Source organism: Astatotilapia calliptera, chromosome 1 (genome assembly GCF_964374335.1).
Source record: "Astatotilapia calliptera chromosome 1, fAstCal68.1, whole genome shotgun sequence".
Taxonomy (NCBI): Eukaryota; Metazoa; Chordata; class Actinopteri; order Cichliformes; family Cichlidae; genus Astatotilapia; species Astatotilapia calliptera.
Genome location: NC_137422.1, coordinates 33,345,723 through 33,367,977, shown reverse-complemented (window position 1 = coordinate 33,367,977; position 22,255 = coordinate 33,345,723). Strand labels below are relative to the sequence as shown.

Below are 22,255 nucleotides of genomic sequence, written 5' to 3'. Positions count from 1 at the left end.
GCTATTATTTCTGAGGTCAGATGACTCATTCAAGCAGTGCAACACAAAAACCATTATGACCACTTTCCTCTGTTATTACCTGCCCCTTTACAAGTACAGAATATGAGCTTCTATTGAATTTACACTGTTTAAAATATAACAGCTAAATTAGGGATATAAATATGGCTCATCTATTGGGTAAGCTATAATTTGAACTACTGGAATCCTGGACTACTGAATTGTTGTTGTAATAACAAAAGTTAGCTACATAAAAAAAACAATATCTACTCAAATATTTTTTGACAACATATTGCAGTCTCAAAGCATCAGTGGCCACTGTCTGCACACTAGAGCTGCCCAAAGCATTTCTCTGTGCCTCTCAAAGTTTCCTTAGAGGTCTTTTGTGATTCTACTCATCTTCAGTGTACTATTATTATCCTGCATAAATAAACATTTAAATTGATGTTTTTTGCTCTAGGTTTACCACACACACACACAAGGTGTTTGTGCTTATTGCATCTATCTGTATAAATACTTTGATTTCTGTCTTTTTCACCCCGGTTTTATCTTTTTTCCAATTACAAACAAACAAACCAAACAAGAAAATCAGGGTTTTTCCTGTTTCCAAAAAATTTTGACTTTGACCTTTGTGTAAATGAAAATCACCAGGACTGTAATGAAAATATTTTACTTAAACATTTAGTCAAACATAAAACACAGATTTATTTAGCAAATGATCAGAAATAACATGGAAATCCACAAACTTCTGTTATGTAAGGTACAACACTCCTTGCCATACATATATGTAGATTATTCATGCCCAAAGGCCTATTTTGAGCCAGGGAAAATCCGGAGGATGTCACACACAATCTTCTATTATGGGAGAGTCCAACACACACCGAGCCCTTTTAACAACCACAACCAGGATTCTCTGGCTTGGTTGTTAGCCCTCCTGCTAACCTTACCTTGTGGGATGGTAAACCCAGGGGGCAGCTGAATGGTGGTCTGCTGCTGAGGCGGTCTGACAATCAGTTGGGGGGTTACAATCCTTTGTGGGGCTGTAAGTCCAGGACGGGGTTGTGACTGTGCAGATGTGGCCACAGCAGGTGTTGGGGAGGGAGCTGTTGGCCTAACCATAGTAATAGTGGTGGTCACCGATGTGGTCTGACCAGCTCCACATACTGAACTAGTTGCCATCCCTGTAACACACGCAGCAGGTGTGATGGAGTTCAGAGGCTGAGTTATTGTTATTGTTGTTGTTGCTGCAGCTGTAGTAGTTGTTGGTGTGACAATAGATGAAGAAGTAGAAGGAGGAGGAGGAGGAGGAGGAGGAGGAAGAGGAGGAGAGGAAGTGGAAACAGTATTTACTACAGAGTTGACAACGCTAGACTGGGTTAACATTACAATTTTGGACTGACAATCGTCTGTTTTGGAAGCCCCAGTGTCTGTGACCATTTTGGTTTGGTTCCCCGGGGAAGCTAAAGAGGTAACGGGTCCTATACGAGCACCCTGCTGGACCAAGGCCGAAACACTGGTCCCGTTGCCGTTCTGGGCTATACTGGCAACAATATGACTCGGGAGTCTATGCAAAGCAATAGTAGGAGTCCCCCTGTCGAGAGCAATAGCCGACTGACCCACAGGCAGGCTCGCGTTGGATAAGGTGAACGTCGAAGTGTTAATAGAGGTTGTGACGGGTCGTCCAGAGTTTGGTGTACTTGCACTCGTATCCACTTGGCTAACGCTGTCGACCACCGCTGTGTTGCTGTTCCTCCGCGTTGTTACAGCTGCGCCGTTCAAACTCTTTATCCGCGCCGAAGCGCTCCTCCGCGGCGTCGTTATGCGTTTTCTCGGCGGGGTTGCTCCCGTCGACGTCTCACCTGTGCCCACGGTAACCTTAGAGCCCTGGCTGGATGTGGTGGTGCTGATGCTGGCTGGCGGCAGAGATGCCAAAGTTGACACACCAGATGCAGTCAGTGTTGTGATGGATGCTCCATGTGATTGCGAGCCGCTGCTAGTGGCGCTCACACAGTCACCCGAAGTGGTGGAAGGCTCGCCAAAAGAAGGGCTGCAACCCGGTGAAGGAGATGTGACAGTCTTATCCGGGCTAACGTCTTTAGAGTTGATCTCCTGGCGCATCTCAGTTTTATTACGGCGTCCTTGTTGTTGTTGTTGTTCTAGTGTTGTGGTGCTCACTGGAGCTGGTAGCGTTTTTCCTAAGTGATGGTTAGCGGGGGCCACAGAGCCAGCGCCTCCGTTTTCGTCTGCTTTACCAGCCGGGTTGCTTTGTCCAGCAAGCTGTGACTCCAATGAGCCCACTAGGTCGCTCACAGCTTTTTCATCCACCTCCGAAAAGAGCATATCTTCCAGGGGGTCGGAGGCGCCCGCCATCTCTGATCACAGATAGCCGTCTTCTATTTTTTTTACAATGCGCCTGCGTGTTACTAGGCATTGTGGGAATGGATCTGACGTCATCAAATAAGGGGGGTATAAATGGAGGAAGGGGCGTCCTAGGTGTAGCCGTAAGTCTGTGGTTATTGTATCCAATTTATTATGTGTTACCTTCACGGAGTATTAATTAGTAATCATACTAAGTACCGTGCAGTTACACCGCCATCCCAAAGTAGAATATGAGGAGCTTTGACCATATTTAAAGAAAATGATATATAAATAAGAAAAAGGTTCAGGAAGAAAGCAAAGATTATTTTAAAACGATATAAGACAGTTATAATGTACATAAAGCTACTAAGTTAATGAATAAATAAAACAGATCTGAAACAAAGCAGTTACACAGAAGTTATATAATTATTAGGTCTGATTTTGGTATTGTTTTTCCCTTTTCTGTGCATCTTTTCTTTTACCTTTGCAAAAGGTAAGATGGGAAATATATCATTTATTATCCAAACAGTTAGTAAATTACTTTTTTACAGCCGTTAAAAATGAAGTTAACACAATCTGTAAAATAATAGCCTAAATCATTAGGATTGTATCTTAGATCAAATAAAAAGAAATTTGGCAATAACTAATATGAAATAAAAAATAAATACAATTGGGTAAAATATGACTAAATAAAAATATGAAGTATTAAATTAAATTAAAATGTCTTTAATCCAACATACAATAATAAGATTAGAATTTCTTAAAATATGATAATAAATATTAATAATAAATATGATAATAAATAAATTATTAAATTATTCTTTAAAGTGGCTCAACATAGCAAGGCAGTGCAGGGTTGAAATGAAATGACATTATGAGAAAAGAATCAGGAATAATTGGGAATATTTTTGTTATAGTAGTTAAAATAACAACAACAATGACCATAAAAATTAAAAAAAAATATATATATATGGTAGCTGTATTCGATTGTTGTAGATTGTAATAAGTTGTATATTATATTAAGTACAGTACAGTAATTTTAGTAAAAAGTACAGTAATATTTAAAGTTAAATACTAAAATAATAATATTATAAGCAATAATTATGGAGTTTTTTTTCTTATAATTTTTTGAAATGTTTGTACATTTTGTACAGTTATAGCTACAGTTTATGTTCTGCCAAAACAAGACAAAACACCCAATAAGTAACGTTAAATAACTTCAATTTAACTGAAAGCATTATTTTTTTATATAAATCACAACACTGCAACATTACATCACCACGACATTACTATGAATTTGTTTGGCCAGGGAATAACTAGTTTCAGTTTTATTGGCATAATATCAAACGCTAAAGCTAAAGACATTTCCTTTTTTTGGGGGGGGGTTTACTTTATTTTTGTTTTTTGTTTTTTATTTATTCTGATTATTTTAAGAAATCTAGATTTTTGTTTATTTGTTTATTTGTGGTTAAGTAAAAATGTTTTCACAATTAGTATTTAGTTTGAGTTAGCCTAACTATAACTGCTCAGAAGCCTCTGCCTAAAGACATTGACGTTAAAATAAAAATAACCGTTGTTATTATTTTTCATTTAAAATGAACTGCCTTGCAGGGACAGCGTCATCACAGCTGTGGGAGACACGTAAAAAATGTAGACTGTTTAATGGCTGCGAAATTTTCTGCTCTAAACCTCCGGATGTAATCTCGTGTAATATCGTGAGATTATTGTGTGGTTAAATTTCAAACCTGTATTAAGTATCCTTATTTAGTGACTTATTTAATCCCTTTGAGGAAATGTTATTATAATAATTACAAAATAAAAGCCAAAACTGTATCGAAAATGTTAGTACCGCTAAAAATATATTTGTCACATCATTCGTTTCTATTTGTAAGCAAAGGAAACAGTGGAAGGGATGGAAGAGGAAAAGGAGGCGACTTTAGTTGACTAGGCCTCTACCTATCTCCCAAAATCCTTTGCGGCAGGGGAAGGAAAATGAAAACGGCCATGTCGTGGTAGAGATCAGTTGCGAGCGGGATTCATAGTGTCGTTTGACGATATATGTAGTCTGAGAACTGCAGGTCTGAAAAGAACGCATCCGACGCTTCGTGTGACACAAAACGTTTTCTTCGGAAGTACGCGTGTAAATAAAGTTAAAGGACGAAGATGAGCGGAGGAGGGACACCGTACCTCGGCAGCAAAATTAGCCTCATCTCCAAGGCCGAGATCCGCTATGAAGGAATTTTGTACACGATTGACACAGAAAACTCGACTGTAGCTCTCGCTAAAGGTAAGTTAAGGCACACAGAGAGGGAATACAAGACTCAAAGAGCGTAAAAGTGTTAAGCGAAGGAGAACAGCATTTTTTAGGGTATTTGGCTTTGTTGGTTAGCTTTTTAGTTAGCCAACATAGCTAACTGGCGCTATAGTTAAGCGCTGTAGTCCTTTGTTTACGTTGTAATTGTGGTAAAGTCAAATGATGTGCACCAAGTGACACATAATTACCACCAGATATACCTTGTTAAAGCATTAATTGCGGCTTATTGGCTCTTTTTAGTGTTTATTTTTTAACATGCGTTTTAGAAACTGATTATAATACTCTTGTCTGACAGTATCGCTAAGACCTGGTAGACTGTGCGTATGGGAAGAGTACTAACTTTATCTCGAGCTCATATTATGTGGAATTTATTTTGAACAATGTGGTTAACAAAAATTGATATAACTTGAGGCGTCTGTTTTCTTTAGTCTTTATTTCAACGCTAATTCATAATATTCAGTTCTAACATTGAAAGTTAATGTGAAGTCAACAGTGTTTGTTCTTAACGCAAGGAAATTCTCCTCCTTAATTAATAAAAGTAAAGTCGTGTAAGTTAACCTGTGAGTTTTCCCTACAGTTCGCTCCTTTGGCACTGAGGATCGGCCCACTGACAGGCCTATTCCTCCTCGGGATGAGGTCTTTGAGTACATCATCTTCCGAGGAAGTGATATTAAAGACCTAACAGTTTGTGAGCCACCAAAAGCCACCAGTGCCCTGCCGCAGGACCCTGCCATAGTCCAAGTAAGTCAATTGGTGCGTTCCATTACTATAAAACAGCTGTATAAAGGCTTTTCTTTAAGGCTTCTTGTATGCTAGCTCATGGTGGCACAGGCATGGCTTTATTGAGACATAAGGGAGAGACACTCACTAATTATTCTGTATGTAGAGTTTTTGTGTGTGTGATTTTATAATTAAATAATAGCAATTGAGGTAATCATTCAAAATAATTACTGAAATAATTGCCTAGTGGCATTTTGAGTTGCAAAGCTTGCTTTAAAGGAACTTTGCTGTAGGGCCATCGTTAACATTATTTCAAACACCTGTGTATTACAAGGATCAACTATAAAGAAATTCAGGTAGAAAGTGACAACTATTGTTTTACTGCTTTTTCTTTCTTTGTTACAGAAAATAAGTGATTATCAATGTTTTTAATTATTGCACATTTTAAGAAAATAAAGAAACCAATTAGAAAATACAATAAGCAACAAAAAAATAAAGTGACCACTTGTTGTAGAAGCCCTGAAAACCAGATTCACAAACAAAGGAGTCTGTTAAAATAAAGTGTATTCAAAGTAGAGTCAGGCCTTTTTCCTTCTAGATATGGTATCTTATCTATCTTCTAGATAACACTTTCTAAGATGTACATAGGTTTATTAACAGCTTTGTGTCCAACCAACAGTTGCCCATTCATTTTGTGTTATTTGTTGTTTTGAAATGTAGGCATCAGACATTTATAATCGTATCATAGTATTTTCAGTCATGGTCAACAGCTATGTTTAAAAGTCTTGTAATGTTTTTAACTGGATGTATATTTGTTTGTCTAGTCATCAATTGGATCCTCAAGTGCTGCAGCACCTCCATCATTCCAGGCTCCTGGGTCCTATGCACCTTTCAGCAGGGCTCCTGCCCCATCATACAGCCAGTTTGGTGTTGCACCCATTGGTTCTCAACAGTTTGGATCTACTGGAGCAGTTGGTAAGGAGCTGTGTGAAATAAGCAAGTCAACCACATTAGGGCCGCTCAATTAATCGAATTTTAATCACGATTACGATCTGGGCTTTCAACGATCATTAAAAATGACTGAGCCGATTATTAGCCCCTCCCTCATTTATCCGCGACACCTTAAAGGCCAGTCCGTGAAAATATTGTCGGGCATAAACCGGTCCGTGGCGCAAAAAAGGTTGGAGACCGCTGATTAAGAGGACCCGAGGGAAGCTCGGAAAGCTAAGCAGAAGTTATTTGGAGAGGAGAGTGACTGCTGTTGGTTGAAAAGAGAGGTAAAAAAAAAAAAAAACTTCAGTGGTGTTGCACACTATTTTATATTATTTTTTAAAGTCATTGTTAACCCTTTAAATCCGGTCAGAGCAGCATGCTCCGCTTTGTGTAACTATTTTTAAATCCCTGTAGAACCTGAACCACGTAAGCTAGCGCAATAATTTGTTTTGCATATGAAACCGGAGGAGTTCTACTTACATCTTGTGCCATCAGCTTGTCCTCGGTCACGGTTTCCTTCCACATAAAGCTTTGCAAAAATTGCATAAAAAGCGCTTGCAGGAACAAAAACATAATATTCCAGAAACACGCTTTGCCGAGCCGATCAGCTGTTCGTAACACTTCCCACAGTGAAACAGACGTCAGCGCGAACTGTCGCATGTCCGCCATTTCCTGGCCGAAACCGGAAGTGACGTCATTTTCGCGGAAATGTAGTTTTTTACTTGTAGGCCTTAAAAACCTCTACTGGTCATGTTTGACTTTTCTGAATAGTTTCTGGGATGCTTGCACTGCTGGAAATAGTTTGTTTTGATGCACATGCTGTTTTCTTTGCAAATTTGCATCATAGGATTGTTTTTTTTGTTTTTCCTGCAGTATATAAAAATTGATGTATCTCCAAGATAAAACTATGAAGACACTCAAAATAAATTTCCTGTTGTTGTAAACTATTTTTTGCAACTTTTTTGTATTTAAAGTTTTGAGGGATAAACCTCTTAAATTTCTCCAAGTAGAAATATATGTAACAAAACAAAAACAATATAAATTTTTTTGTAGTTTATTGCACTTTTTTGCAATTAATGTAGTTACTATGGACTTAATGTATACATATTATTAAAATATGGGCTATAACAGTTATTTAGCAACTTGAAATGCTCCCACAAATGGCACTACAACATGTAAAAAAATAATATAAGCTCTGGTGGACTTGGTTCTATAGTAGGTCTTAAAGGGTTAAATAAATATCGTCAAATAATCGCGATCTCAATTTCAGTGAAAATAATCGTGATTATCATTTTTGCCATAATCGAGCAGCCCTAAACCACATTAAAAAGCATTAGGTTTTTCAAGTTCAAACCTGTCCAAACACTCTCTTGGATGGAAATGTAGCAGATGCAGTTAAATCTTTCATTGCTGATATCTGTCTAAATGCTACGTAGTGACCTCAGACAAGCTAAACATCTGTTTCTCAAGCAAATTTGGAGCAACACCTGATTCCTGCTCATTTGAATAGAGCACAGCTGCATGCTGCTTTGAGTTTCCTGCTACACACCTGATCCCTATTGTGTTTTGAACTGGAAACAGCAAAGACAGTTATGCATCATACTTCTAATAAACTGGTGAAGATTTTTTCTCTAAATGTACAGATTGGATTTTTACCTTTTTGTCAGTGAACATCTGTGTCATCCACTGCCAGTAAAATGGAAGTGTGTGAGTAGCTGGAGCTTATCATTCAGCTCTGACAGAATCATCTTCACTACTACCGTGTATTATATATTTTAAGTAGACTGGGGTGAAGGTTACTTTTACTCACAAATACTCCAAAAATGTTTTACACTGCACACAAATCTATTACAAATACAAGGGAAATGCTTACACTGTGGAGTCCTTCTCAAGCAGGACTTTAATGGACAGTATGTTTTTCACTTAACACTTTTAATGTGAATTTTTTTTTTTTTTCCCCCTCCATAACAGCAGCTACTTTGGAACAGCTTCTAATTGCCGTTTGTTTGTTTGCAGGACGCACTAGTCCCCAGCTGGATTCTATAAGAAAGAGTCCCACCCTGGAACAGTCAGTGAAGGCCCCACCATCATCCGCCCCAGCTCCACCTGCAGGACAGCGGAGTCAGACAGGGGCAGCAGCTTCCAGAACCACCACCACTGGCATCCAGAAGCCTCCAGACCTCCTGGAGCAGAGAAAAGGTAAAAGTGTAGGTTGTGGCTGGTTTAAAAAGTTATTTGTAGTAAGTTCATAACAGAGCAAAAGAGACATTAATCAGTAATGTTGATTCATTTTATTTATTTATTTTAAGAATGCAAAGCCACAGGATGTAAAGAATACAAATTGTCTGGTGTCTTTAATTATCAGCTTGTTAGTGTGGAAAGAACTAAAATTTAGCACTGGCTATCAAATACTGCTGTTAATAGAGAATCAGCCTAATCAGGCAAGTCATAAACAAGGTGTAAGGCTTGTTTGATGACAAAAGTGATTAAAGTTTGAATTGGATCTTATGTTTGGTAATGGCTACTCTACAGAACCAAAAACTAGAGTTTAACTTCTGAATTTATTCTTTTTAACAAATACAAATAAACCTGAACCCATGCTGCAGTTGAAGCTCATATTATTGTCTTCCTCAGTGCCAAGCCCTGCCAAGTTAAATTGATGACTATTTTCTTTTCCTGTTCAGCTCCTGAGGTTCCGAAGGTAGCGCAGCCAGATAATGAGCAGGGTGCAGTTGAAAACCGGGATCCCAACAAGCGCCAAGGTGGTGAGTAATTTGCACCTTCAGTCAGTAATGTCCACAACACTTACTGCTGTTTACTGATGTGTTCATCTTTTTTATTTTGTAGCTACTCAGCTTTGAAAATTTAAATATATAATGAAAAGCTTTATTGGATTCATGTTGGGATGGCAGTGCCTTTCCTGAAATGCTTTGGGCTAATTTCACGTCAGCCAATTCTCAAAAGTTCCCTCAGAATGTACTTTTGTAATTTATCAAGTGGGAAGCACTATTTTTCTTTTTTAAAGTTTAATACTTAAGTTTGTTTCTGTTGTTTCTCAGCTGGTGTTCAGTCTTCTAACCGCCGTGGCCGTGGAAGAGGAAACCGCAGCAGAGGCAAAGTAAATGTGCGCAGGGATGGCACAGTGAAGTTTGACGAAGACTTTGACTTTGAGACTGCCAACGCCCAGTTTCACAAAGACGAGATTGACAAAGAGCTCCAGAACAAGCTCAAACTCAAAGGTACCACTTAAACAAGTTCTAAACTGCAGCAACTAAAATTGGAGGTTAAATATACCATGATACATATGTGAACATTTCTGCCATTTTAAGTTGTTTGATTTTACAACATTTCTTCCTACAGATGACAAAACTGAAAAGGCACTCAATGGAGAGGAATCAGAGCATCCAGCCAATGAAGGTGCTGCTGAGGAAGAGGAGGCTGTGATAAATACCTGCTACTATGACAAGTCAAAGTCCTTCTTTGATAACCTGTCCTGTGATGATACCAGGTAAATGGTAAATGGCCTGCATTTGTATAGCGCTTTTCTAGTCCATAGGACCCCAAAGCGCTTTACACTACATTCAGTCATCCACCCATTCACACACACATTCACACACTGGCGATAGCAAGCTACATTGTAGCCACAGCTACCCTGGGGCGCACTGACAGAGGCGAGGCTGCCGGACACAGGCGCCACCGGGCCCTCTGACCACCACCAGTAGGCAAACACGGGGTTAGTATCTTGCCCAAGGATATTTGGCATGCAGCCAGGATGCAGCCTGGGATCGAACCACCGACCTTCTGATTAGTGGCTGACCTGCTCTGCAACCTGAGCTACAGCCACCCCAGTACCTCAATACATCCATTTATTTTTAATCTATTCTGTGGTGGATTAGTTACACAAGGGCATGTTAAGATTTGAGTGACTTAAGTTTTATCACCGCATCTGTAGAATTTATTTTCAGCGAATATAAGGGAAACCAAATTTTAAATATTCTGCAATGAAAAATTTCCCAGACCTGTAAACAGGGCATCTAAAACCACTTTTGATAAGAGTGAACCTGCTGCAGTCTTCTAAACAACTGGTGTTGCAACTCTGACTGGTACATGAATAATAGAAACTAGGGCTGCTCGATTATGGCAAAAATGATAATCACGATTATTTTCACTGAAATTGAGATCTCGATTATTTGACGATATTTATTTAACAATAACAATGTATTGAATAATGACTTTAAAGATTGTCATAAAATAGTGTGCAAATACTGATAACAGTGCAAATGTTTGCAATATGAAAAATGTAAACATCTATGTTTAGTGAACTTTGCAGTGTTGCTCTGTGGTGCAGCTACGACACTGTAGCAAAGTTTACACACTATGTCTACTTAAGTCACGTCTGACTCCGCGAACCCATAATGTTTCCACACCACTAAAGGTTTTTGTTTTTTGTTTTTTTACCTCTCTTTTCAATCAACGGCAGTCACTCTCCTCTCCAAATAACTTGTGCTTAGCTTTCCGAGCTTCTCTCGGGTCCTCTTAATCAGAGGTCCCCAACCCCGGGCCTCGGACCGGTACCGGTCCGTGAGTCGTTTGGTACCGGTGTTGTGCCAAAAAGTGATTGTCTGCCAAAAACTGATTTCCGGTATTTGCCAAAAACTGATTGCTCGTATTTAAATTGCTATGAGTAACTTGTTGGGCTATAATATGTGAAACATATGTCAAATGCATCCCTCATGGATGACATAAAGTCATCTTGAGCCACAAACAACATTCGTGTAACAAGGTAGAAGCCGCAATCAGTTTTTGGCAGTGACTTTTATATAACCTTTATTTATGCAGTTAAAAAAATCTCATTAACATTAAAAATGTCTTTTGTAAGAGTAAGTTGGCCAAGAGGACAGCAGAAATGGCAGCAAATATTACAATATTTCTGTAAAAATATTTTAAGTGGGGATAAAGGACCGGATTGGTTATAATGTAAGTACAATAGCAGAGAGTTGTAAAGATACTTGAAAAACAGATATTGTTTTAATTCTCTATATAACCCCTTTGTAAACCCTGTTCACCGAAGTCTATTTACGAACATACGTAAAGATATTACACATAAAAAATACACAGAAACACTGGAAATCAGTTTTTGGCAGACAATCACTTTTTGGCACAACACCGGGTTGCGAGAGTTGAGGCTCAGGTGTGAAATGTATAGTTTTCAGGGCTTTTATCGGTTTTCGGCGTTATTTTGTTATAGTTTTTATCGTTTACTCGGTTTTCCTTGGTCTTTTCACGTGTGTTATGAATAAATTTTCTTTTTTTCGGTACCGGTACTAGTTTTATTTTGTATTTATCCGCGACACCTTAAAGGCCGGTCCATGAAAATATTATCGGGCATAAACCGGTCTGTGGCGCAAAAAAGGTTGGGGACCGCTGCTCTTAATTGTTGTGACACGTGTTCGAAATGCAGAGAGGTGCGCTCGATTTGCCACACGGAGCAGCGCGAGAGTAAAGCACGAGGGAGGGGCTAATAATCGGCTCAGTCATTTTTAATGATCGTTGAAAGCCCAGATCGTAATCGAGATTAAAATTCGATTAATTGAGCAGCCCTAATAGAAACTGAAAAAAAGTCACAGAGCACTTCATTTTATCTGAGAGTTGCACCGTCTATATCTCTCATGTGAAGTCTCACATGTAGTCATAATAGATTTAAAAAGATACACTTGTGTTTTCAGCCCGGCCAGATTATATATTAAAAAAATAAATAAAATAAAAAATCGAGATTTACACAACAAGCAGATTTGGCATGTGAACTGTCAGCAAGGTTCTTCAAAGATGTGTAGAGCTGCACTTAAGAAAAAAAAAAAGGTCAGAATCTGTGTTTTTTGTGCCCCTCTGGAGATTCTGCAGTCTGCCTCTGCATAAACTATGCTTTGTATTTAATCAATACGCTGAAAGACTTTTGTTTCTATCTCTTTCAATAAAACAAGTGAAAGAGGTTTTTCCAAAGGGAGAATTTTTCTATGTTAGTCGAGGCTTCGCATGTGAATGGGACACCGAATTGCTACTAGTCCATCCATTGCCGCCCACTGAAGCACTAAAGATGTTTGGGTTTTTCGTGTGTGCAGGAAAACCCAAAAAAAACCAACTTTTTAATGTTCTGTCATCTGCTCAAAGTTGGAACTTCACTAATGTACAGCCGCTTTTTTTTTTTAGTTCTTAATGCTTGGTTTGTTCACTCTCTAATGAATTTTTGATTAAAAAAAATTTCATGTTAGCCTGTGATGCCTCGCTTTATGTCGTGTAAATTTATTTTCATGTCACTTTAAAAAAAAAAAAAAAAAATCTGTATCCTTATTGATGTCTGTGTCTCAGGGATCGTAGGCCAACCTGGGCTGAAGAGAGACGAATGAACGCTGAGACATTCGGCATCCCTCTGAGGCACAACCGAGGAAGAGGTGGTTTCCGCGGTCGAGGCTTCATGGGGCCTCGTGGAGGCAGAGGGCGACCGGTAAGCAGAGGCTCCTTCGGACCACCCCGAGGTGCTCCACCTGGATTCAGAGGCGGATTCAGAGGTGGCAGAGGAGGCCGGGATTTCTCTGATTTCGAATACAGGGTAAATCCTTTATGAACTCATTATAGACGGTATAAGATGGACTTAGCTTCCAGATGTGAAAAGTAAATTGCAATTTACTAGTGCATTGTGTTCTGTTCAGTGGCCACCCTTGTGGTCTTGTAGGGGTCAGTGAGCAACAAAGACTCAGTATATCAGTAGGCACCTTCCCAATGAGCTTGAGAACTCACTAGTTTAAGGACATTGTCTGAAACATTAAGTTCATTATGTAAAATATGGCCATTCTAAGAGTGAAAGTCCAGTTTCATTTGACTTCGCTCTTCAGTTATCATGACAGTAAAAATGTTCATCTTAAGGCATCGTACCAGGATTTTTGCTCAACAGTGAGGTGTCATCGAGGCTGTGTCCATCACTTATGCTCTCTGAAGATCTCACATGTATTTTTTTTTCCTAGCAAATAAAGCAGATTGGAAGAAATGATTAACTTTTGTTTTGCATTTTTGCAGAAGGAGAACAAGGTGGCTGCGTAGTACTGCAGTGATGGATCCACGATGAATGGTAGCCAGTCATCATGAAATTATATTCATCCTACAAATTTTCTCAGCATTCAACAGACAAAAAATGAAGACATCTTGTTGGTCACCAGCACCACGGTGGACTGTTCAGGCAGTGAGAGTGCCGCTCCCTCTCTCAGCTTCACAATGAGGCTTTTTGTTTTTTGTTTAGTTTTTTTGCCCCAGAAATATTAGTTTGATAAGCAGTCACCGGATGGACAGGAACACGTGTAAATATACCATGTTTTGGAGTTTGTTCTCTTAATTTACAGTATTGTTTGATATTGAATGCTGTATCCAGAGTGCCCTCTGATACTGTGAGCGGATCACAGTCGGTGTGATCGATAGCTTTATTTTATCTTTTTTCAGTTCCCCTCGACTCCGTTTGATATATTTCTTTGACACCAATATTCAATGCATCACCTGTTGCACTTTTTTTTTTTTCTCCTCTCAGACGCATGTGTTCAGTATCCTTTCTCGACTTTAAGCATTTTATTTTTCATTAATTCATTCTCAAATGTAGTGAGATCAAAGCCAGCTGAAAAAGCAAAAATCTGAACTTTACTGAATGTATTCTGATCTCATTTTATTCTTCCTGCTCCACAGCAAATTTATTGCCCACCAAAAAAACCCCAGTCCCTCCTAGTTTTTAAGACGTATGTATTCAGTAAGTAGATCAGTCAGTCCTCATAAATCAGATGAATTCTTTCAGCTTTAGGTTGGCAGCCTAGTGCAGCCATTCATTTGATATATGCAGTTTACAGCATATTAGGTATAGATGTATATGTTGACTGCCGTATTTCTTTTTTTAAATTTTTTTTTTTTTTAACAGTTTCCTGTTATTTGTACCTTTTTTGAGGAAATATTCATTATTAGTAAAATCTGTAGAAGGTGTTTTGTTTTTCCTGTAGGGAAGGACACCTAAACAGGTTAAAACTGACAAAAAACCCAAAACAATGACGTGTTTGAGCTAAACTGATTGTCTGCCAGAAGTATGTGTTATCATTTAAGTACCTGTTAAATGTCCCAAACATGTGGAGTCCTCTGTTAATTTCAGCTTACTTTTGAATTGTCTTACAGTGTTGTCCTCTGAATTGTCGTCTCCCCCACCCTCCCTACTGTTACTACACTCAGCTGTGTCAGATTATTTACTGAAAATGGGAAATATTGTGGATTAAATGATGTCTCAAAGCATATGTTCAAACAAATGACAGCGATGCTGATAGGTGTCAGCCTTCCAGCTTGTTTGTAGCGCTCTTGTTGCATTGTGGTCAGTGTGATTGTTCTCTGAAGTGAATTTATTTTTATTGACTTTGAACAAAGGGACAAGAACTGGATGTGGTGGGATGCCTCTTTTTCTTTTTGGCTCTGATTTAGTGCTTTAGGGAGTGCCTTCAGAGTGGTGGGTTTTTGTACAGCTCTCCCTTTAACGAAAAGGTTACCTTTTCAGACAAGTATCAAAAGCACTACAAGGTGAAATAGATCCTTTCCCGTAGCTTTGGTTGTTTAGAACAGAACAGTTCAGGTGAAAGTGGGCCGTTTAACCGGATTAATCACAGACAGCCGATCACTGCATGGTAGTCGTAAAAAGCATCATTCTATAGGGGCTTTCTCAATAACCAGCAGGATTAAATTTGAGACAAAATATTACTGAACGATTCACAACTGACATGTTTTCATATGTTTGCTACTGCTTCCAGTCACTGGAATTGTAAAACAGGAATAGTTTTCTTGAGAAGCAAAATGGAGTTTTTACGTAAAATAAAGAGTTGTACGATTTACGTCTTGGTTTTTTGTTTTCCACGTGACCCTACATTTTTCCCACAAATCCTGCAGTGAGTTGCATCTAGGTCATCCTTTGTTGCAGAAGTTCCTGTACACACTCACGGGCGCAGTCTGTAAGGTTGTATTTTTAAAGAACTTGCCTATTAGAACATTAAAAAAAAAAAAAGGCCTTAACACGGTTTCTCATATTTGATACATGTTTGGAGTCTTTACATTATTATTGCACAGCAATTGGCATTATTAAGCAATAAATAGCAAAAATGGTTGACATAGCAAATACACACAACTCACATGCAGATTTGCTTTTCTTTGATACGATGGTCAATAAAAGATCAAATTTAAAAAAAAAAAATTCATGATAAAAGAATATTCACCCACTGCTCACCTGATTAGGTAGATATCAAATATATAGATCCTCTGGGCTGTTTCAGAAACCGCTGATCTAAAGTCAGATTCTGTCAGCTTGATAGGTTTGAGACATGACTTTCTTTGGTAATTAGGACATTTCAGTTAATCTTGCAATTAAAATTACTACTACAGCAGCATAAAGAATAAAACAAAGGATGATCTACAATTTAAACATTATTCCTGGGAAATTGAATGAGAGATGAAACATCTTTGCAAATTTACACAAGTCCAGTTTCCTTCTTTTTCAAGCTCTTGGGTCCAAAACAGCCTGAGACATCACACTTCCGCCTCCATGTTTGATAGTTGATGCCACACACAGTGGAACCATCCTTTCACCTACCCGACAGCGTACAAAGATCCTGAGTGATGAACTGAAGATTTCAAATTTTGATTCATTAGTCCCTAATACCTTCTTCCAGTCTTCAGTAGTCCGATGGTGGTGTTTCATGGCCCAGGCAAGCCTCTCTGCCTTATTCTGACCGCTTAGCAATGGCTCTCTTACTCCAACTCTTCCTGTCAAACCTGCAGCCTGCACAGTAGTTCTTGAGGACTGGAGTTTGAGACCCCTGTCCTACAATATTGGCCACTCCAACAATCAGAGGATTCCCTATGAGCAAGCATTAAGTTACAGTGGGGAGAAAAAACTCCCTTGTAATAGGAAGAAATGTCCAGCAGAACCAGGCTCAGGAAGGGACAGCCATCTGCCGTGACTGGTTGGGGTGGAGGGAGTGAAAATTAAAAAAAAAAAAAAAAGCCAAGGTGATAAATATTGGAGCAAGTTGATTATTTTTTTGTTAAAATATTAAGCTGTTGTTATCAGGTTTAAAGGAGTATTGGATTTGCATTGTTTGCACTGTATTTCTGCTGTTGATTACCTTTTCCAACCCCTACTTGTGGTTTTGTCACTTTTGTCTGGGGTCAAAGAAGCAATGCTGGAGACTTGTGTCCCCCTCTGCTCCTCATTTTAATGCAGGGGGAACTCTCAGGCCAGGGTCAAAAAAGGGATGCTTGAGAACCTCCAAGGGTTTGATGCGCTGGTTTGCAAGCAAGGCCAACATCTGTTTAATCAGGCTGACCAATAAATCTGTGCCACTTTCAGGTCCTGTTCTAACTGTGATTACTCGTTTGAGGTCATCAAGATGCTGCAGTGTTATATGTCGAGTGTCCTTGGATTGGTATCCTGTCTCATACTGAAATTGCTCTTCTGTCTTAAATGTCCAGCGCTGTTCGCTGTGGTCGTTTTTTCTGAAATAATATTCTGTGGCCATGCTACAGTCTAGAATATAGTCTGGTGGCTGGCCCTGAGTGTCTGTGATGGATTTTAAAACATCATAATCCATTTTCCCAGGGTAGAGTGGCAACCCTGTAGCAAGCTCCACAGCTAGCCGGCTCAGAGGCCACATGTCAATTGCTTCATTATATGGAATATGAAGCATAACTTCGGGTGCTCTATACCAAATCGTCTGCACAATGGTACCAGGAATCGCTGCACACAGAGGACATACCTGCCACCTTGCCTGTTGCAAAATTTCAGGTTTGCTCTTGTTGATTTTAATAGCCACTGCTTGCTTGGTTTTTGTATTTTGACATTTGGTTACGAGACCAAAGGTGCCTTCTCCAAGAAAAGCTTCTACCTTGTAGTGGTTTCCCAAAATGCTCCCTTCAAATATTTCACATGACATGGTGAAATGTGTTTTTTTGCTCTTAAATTGGTGAGAAACGTTTGAAAATGGTTTTGGTTGTTGTTGTAAAACTCTATCAAAACTTTTCCAATGTTTTCTTGGTTGCTGTCAGTTCAAGGTCCTTTTAAGCACTATAATATATCACATGTAGGTCCTATCAAGGAGCGTTCAAGCATTCTAAAGTGTGTCTTTGTTTTGTGTGTGTGTGTGTGTGTGTGTGTGTGTTAGTTACATATTTGGTAAACAAACAGTGGATCAGGCATACCTAATAGTGATGTGTCGGTCGCGAACGAAACGGCTCTTAGAGCCGATTCTTTGAAGTGAACGACTCGAGCCGGCTCCTTATTGGGAATCTTGGTTTTTTTCCTTCTGTCTCTCAGCCTCTCTCTTGCACTTTTTTCCGCTTCACTCTGCACGCGAGCCTTGTGCTTTGCGCTGGGAAGAGGGGGGGAGGGGCGGTAGTTACACTCTCAGTAGCACAGGAACAGAGCTGGAGGGAGAGAGAAAGAAAGAGAGCCAGGGACAACAACGTCACATTAGAAAGGTATACTAATCATCCACAACTATTTTCAGTTGCAGATGATAAAGGATTCAAAAAGTTTATTCATGCAGGCCCATATGAGAGAGAATATGCATCTTCTTTTTGTTTTCATAATTTAATTTATATTTAACTGTGTTGTGGTTTGCAGTGTTTTGTGTTGTTTCACTTAAAATTTGTTTAAAAGGAAAAAGCTGAAAATTTAAATAGTTAAAAATTGAAATGTGAATAGTTGTTTTTTGTATTACATGATTTATTTATTATATTTTATGTGGAGTGAATAAATAAAAGTATATTTATGGTGGCCCCCTAGAGACAAAGCACATACAAACTCCAAAACACGTAAAAACTCCAAAACACTTAAAAACTCCATAGCACGTACAAACTCCGAAGCACGTACACACTCTAAAACACTTAAAAACTCAGAAGCACGTACAAACTCCAAGACATTTACAAAAGACAACAGAAGTGCTCCAGAAAGCTAGGCGCAGTGTTGAGCTTTTGTTACCTAGTGGCTACACAAGCCAGGAAGTACCAACGAACGGATTTGGTGTGTGGTAGTAACAGGTAAATGAACATTTTTTTTAAATTATTTGAATATATATGAATGCTTGTGTATAAATACACAAACAATACACATATGCTTTCAATTGTGCAATTTAAGTGATCTAGGTAGCTCTGTTTTGGAAGGTCAGTTAACGCTAGAAATGTGTTTTGGAATTTGTACATGCTTTTTGGAGTTTTTACGTGTATGTGCTTTGTCTCTAGGGGCCACCGCATATATTTATATATAAATATATATAAATAAAACCACTTTTTTTTACATTAGTAATTCCTTTTGTGCATAATTTTATATTATTGTTAATAATAAATTAATTAAAGCAACAAAACAACCTGAAGAGCCAGTTGGGAGCCGAAAAATCCGACTCTTTTTAGTGAGCCAAGCCGAAAGAGCCGGAAATCCCATCACTAGTACCTAATCAAATGAGTGTATATGCAAATACACACACATGCACGTGAAAGACATCTTTATCAAGCTGAACACCTGACAGTTCCTCCCCAGTTTATTGTTAATCTATCAAAACCTGCAACAAACTTGGGGATTCCTAAGTCAAAATTTCAATTAATTTATTTAAAGTTCGACTTAAAAACTACAATTTTTAGGTTATCTAATTTTTTTTAAACAATGCGATAGTACGTCTTTTCAGTGGCGGAAACGAGCTTCTTTAATCTAGCGTTCAGCCTTCGATGCAATGGAGTGCTCCATCTTTCTGCACATATCATCTTTGGTCGGCTCCCGCCACTGACGTTTCCCTCGGCCGCTGGGCTGTGCCTGCCTCCCCGTGTGTGAGTCGAACATAATACGTCCCACGAAGAAGAAGCTCTCCGGTCAGCTGGCGTCGTAAAAGCGAAATCGTTGTAGTAGGATTAAATTAAACATGTCGATTGTGTTTGTACCAAAGAAACTCAGAGGAAAAGCTACAGTCAACCAAGAGACGATACAGAGGGTAAGACACCAAGAACGTATATTTTAGAAGCTTTTACGTTGTTTTTATGACTCGATCGTTCTTGGATTAGCAATTAGCTTGCTAACAGGTTTATACGTTCACCCTTATTTGGGGGGGAAATTGGTAACCTTTTCGCATTTGGCTGTTGACTTTTTACACGGACTTGTCCCGGTGACGGGTTTAGAAAAAATGTTAAAAGTGGTTGTGGTAGGGCCTTATCTAATTAACATGGTTCAATACTCCGTGAAAACCTTTGTCATTTTTTGCTGTAAGTGGCTTTACGCTCTCTAAATTTCTCTCTGGTCCTGCCGGATTCTCTGCTTTGTTCCAGTTACTGGATGAAAACGATCAACTGATCAGATGCATTACAGAGTACATGCAGAAAGGACGCGCGGTCGAGTGTGTGCAGTAAGTTACACGAACCTCTCCTCCACTAATGCTGTTGATTGACTTCATAGTGTTGTTATTTATTTTTTTCCATTTTCCAACAGATACCAACAGATTCTGCATCGCAACATTGTCTACCTGGCAACCATAGCTGATGCAAGTCCCGACAGTGCAGCTTCCACATCAAATGTAAACACAGCCCAGACACAGAAGCAGCAGTAATAATGAGGATGGAGGTGGCTTGTTTCTAATGCTCTATTATTGTCTTCGTTTCTAGTGCACATCTAATGACACATCAGCTTCAGCAGCAGCTGTGAATGGGCACACAGAGGGCAGCTGATTGCAGTTTCTGTGACAGCTGCATTCTTCCTCAGAAGCATGTGATTGTGGTCATTTGACAGCATAATTGCACAGAAACTGCCAAGGTGGAGTTCACAAAACTTGGAGATGAAAGCAAAGGATCCACCTCCTGTTATTTGTCAGGAAAAAGGTCTCTAGCCTTGGCAGAAAATGCCCTCTCAAAGCACCCTGCCAGTCGAGAATGATCTCACAACAAAAAAAATGTTTTCAGTATGAACCGTTTTCAGTGACGTAAACCATTTCAGGGTCGAGCTGGATATCTGCGGACAAAATTGGAAACAAAATAAAATTTTATTTGCACTAGTCATGAGTGCTTTTTGTCTCTTCAGATTTTATATTGTATTGATGCACACTATTCCCCTGTTACGCCTGAATTATTCTGCAGAATCTGTACAACCTATAGTCAACCCAACACCTTCCTCAGCATTCATATCTGTGAAAGGTGTGTTAACAGCACTAGGTACTTAAATTTATAAGGAAGGGGCACATCAGGTGTAGGGTTTCACAAGGGCTTGCAGTTATAGTAAACCTGAGGTGTAGAGTTCACATCCACTTAAATGCTTTCAGCAGGAGCATCTTTTATCACTCTGGTTTAGAACACCCCAGCTGTTTTTCTTTCCTCTCTGAGGCCTTGAGCTACAACTTGAAAGCTACCACACCTACATATATCCAAGTTACATTATACAGAAACTAACAACACAGGCTACAGTATTCCCCCACAAAGTTGCAGTTTTGTTTCAGAGGATATCTTTGTTTGAGATGGTGAGATACCATTCAGAGGCAGAAAGTAGCCAATCCGAGAGCGTAATTCAGCTCTCCTTAATGCATCTCTGCGTGTAGCTATCTGCATGTTGTTCGTTTTGTTCTAAAAGCCATAAGACGCCACACAAAAGCATATTTAGGGTTTAAACTAACCTTAAATTTAAAAAAGAAGAAAAAAAAAAGGCTTTTTTTGAACCACATCCAGAATTTGCAGTTTTTTAAAGGAATGTAACCCCCGCAAATTTTGAGGGTCAACTGTATCTCGATTAAGAAAGCTTCCTTGTCTTGTTTTGTGTCTTGGACATGCTGGAGAGATATCTTTTGCCTGGCTTAGGAATGGCTGTGTGTTTTCTCCATTTGGCGCTGGAGCACACAGCTGTGGAGGAGGAGGTCTGTTTAGACTGCAGTCCCTGTAATCCAGGCCCAGATAAAAAGCAGACGATAGGTGAAGTAAGCGGGAGGAAAAAAATGAAAACCAGCAAGAGACTTATGTTTAAAAAAAAAAAAAAAATTTAAAAAAACAACAGCATTTTGAATTGCTAGTTATTTTTATTTATTTTTTGCATTGCTGGTACACTTGGAAAGATTCAGTTGCCAGCTCAAGAGAACAATAAGCAACATAAGCCAAGCAGCCCCCCTTCATATCTTCTATCAGGGCAACATGTTTTTATTATTATTTTTCTCTTTTTTTGTGTTTTTTTTAGAAGCCACTAGTAAACCATTTGACACAGCTGAGAAGCTAACAGTTACAGTCCAAGGTCTGTACTGATGTCTTAAAAAAGGCTGCAACAGTTAGGGAGATAACACAGACAAAAAGCAACAAACCCTATATCTTGATTGTGCAAAGCACATTAACTATAAAAAGATATATATTTATATGTATATACAGCAAACAATTCTCTGTAAACATGTTAAGTATGTTAGTTTTCTGAAAACATGGTGTCATTTCATAAATACAGGCAACATTGGCATCCGCAAACATCACAAAAAGATAACATTCTGGGCTTTTAAATACAGCCCACTGCCATAGGAACGGAGGAAACAAGGGCTTGAAAAAACAAAACAACAACAACAAAAAACCCACCCTCGTTACACAATGTTTTAGTGTTTAGCATGGCGTATTTGGTAACCTTTATAGATCGATGCTGTAGTTAAACTCTGTAGGAAAAACATGTGCTTTTTTCACATATTGGGAGGTGGAAAATAATGTTTTATGTAATATGTCTGCAGGAATACTAACATACAGTATGGTATAACATGTAAGAAAATACAAAAATAAGATTAATACTGTCAATAATTGTACACAAAAAATATTGTGTTATTA

At 38.9% G+C, this 22,255-nt stretch overlaps 3 protein-coding genes across 7 annotated transcripts in view; 2 read left to right on the top strand and 1 right to left on the bottom strand.

Moving 5' to 3' along the window:
• LOC113025881 (transcription initiation factor TFIID subunit 4) overlaps window positions 1-2,438 on the bottom strand; it is a 98,944-nt gene extending 96,506 nt beyond the window's left edge. For all 5 annotated transcript variants that reach the window (XM_080299977.1, XM_026174101.2, XM_080299978.1 and 2 more), the window contains exon 1: window positions 945-2,438. In XM_080299977.1, the coding sequence (XP_080156103.1) occupies window positions 945-2,367 (1,423 nt within the window). In that variant the 5' untranslated portion in view covers window positions 2,368-2,438. The remainder of the gene's footprint in view (window positions 1-944) is intronic.
• Window positions 2,439-4,332: 1,894 nt separating this feature from the next.
• lsm14ab (LSM14A mRNA processing body assembly factor b) lies at window positions 4,333-15,282 on the top strand. The gene is made up of 9 exons (XM_026174089.2): window positions 4,333-4,642; window positions 5,247-5,410; window positions 6,214-6,364; window positions 8,399-8,581; window positions 9,067-9,147; window positions 9,442-9,621; window positions 9,743-9,890; window positions 12,749-12,989; window positions 13,454-15,282. The coding sequence occupies exons 1-9, from the start codon at window positions 4,519-4,521 to the stop codon at window positions 13,475-13,477; spliced, it is 1,296 nt and encodes a 431-aa protein (XP_026029874.1). The 5' UTR covers window positions 4,333-4,518; the 3' UTR covers window positions 13,478-15,282.
• A 3,794-nt stretch (window positions 15,283-19,076) lies between these two features.
• Window positions 19,077-20,472, top strand: ss18l2 (ss18, like 2). Its single transcript, XM_026170493.2, has 4 exons — window positions 19,077-19,422; window positions 19,754-19,830; window positions 19,914-19,998; window positions 20,087-20,472. Exons 1-4 carry the CDS (start codon window positions 19,354-19,356, stop codon window positions 20,147-20,149), a joined length of 294 nt encoding a protein of 97 aa, XP_026026278.1. The 5' UTR covers window positions 19,077-19,353; the 3' UTR covers window positions 20,150-20,472.
• The last annotated feature ends 1,783 nt before the right edge of the window (window positions 20,473-22,255 follow it).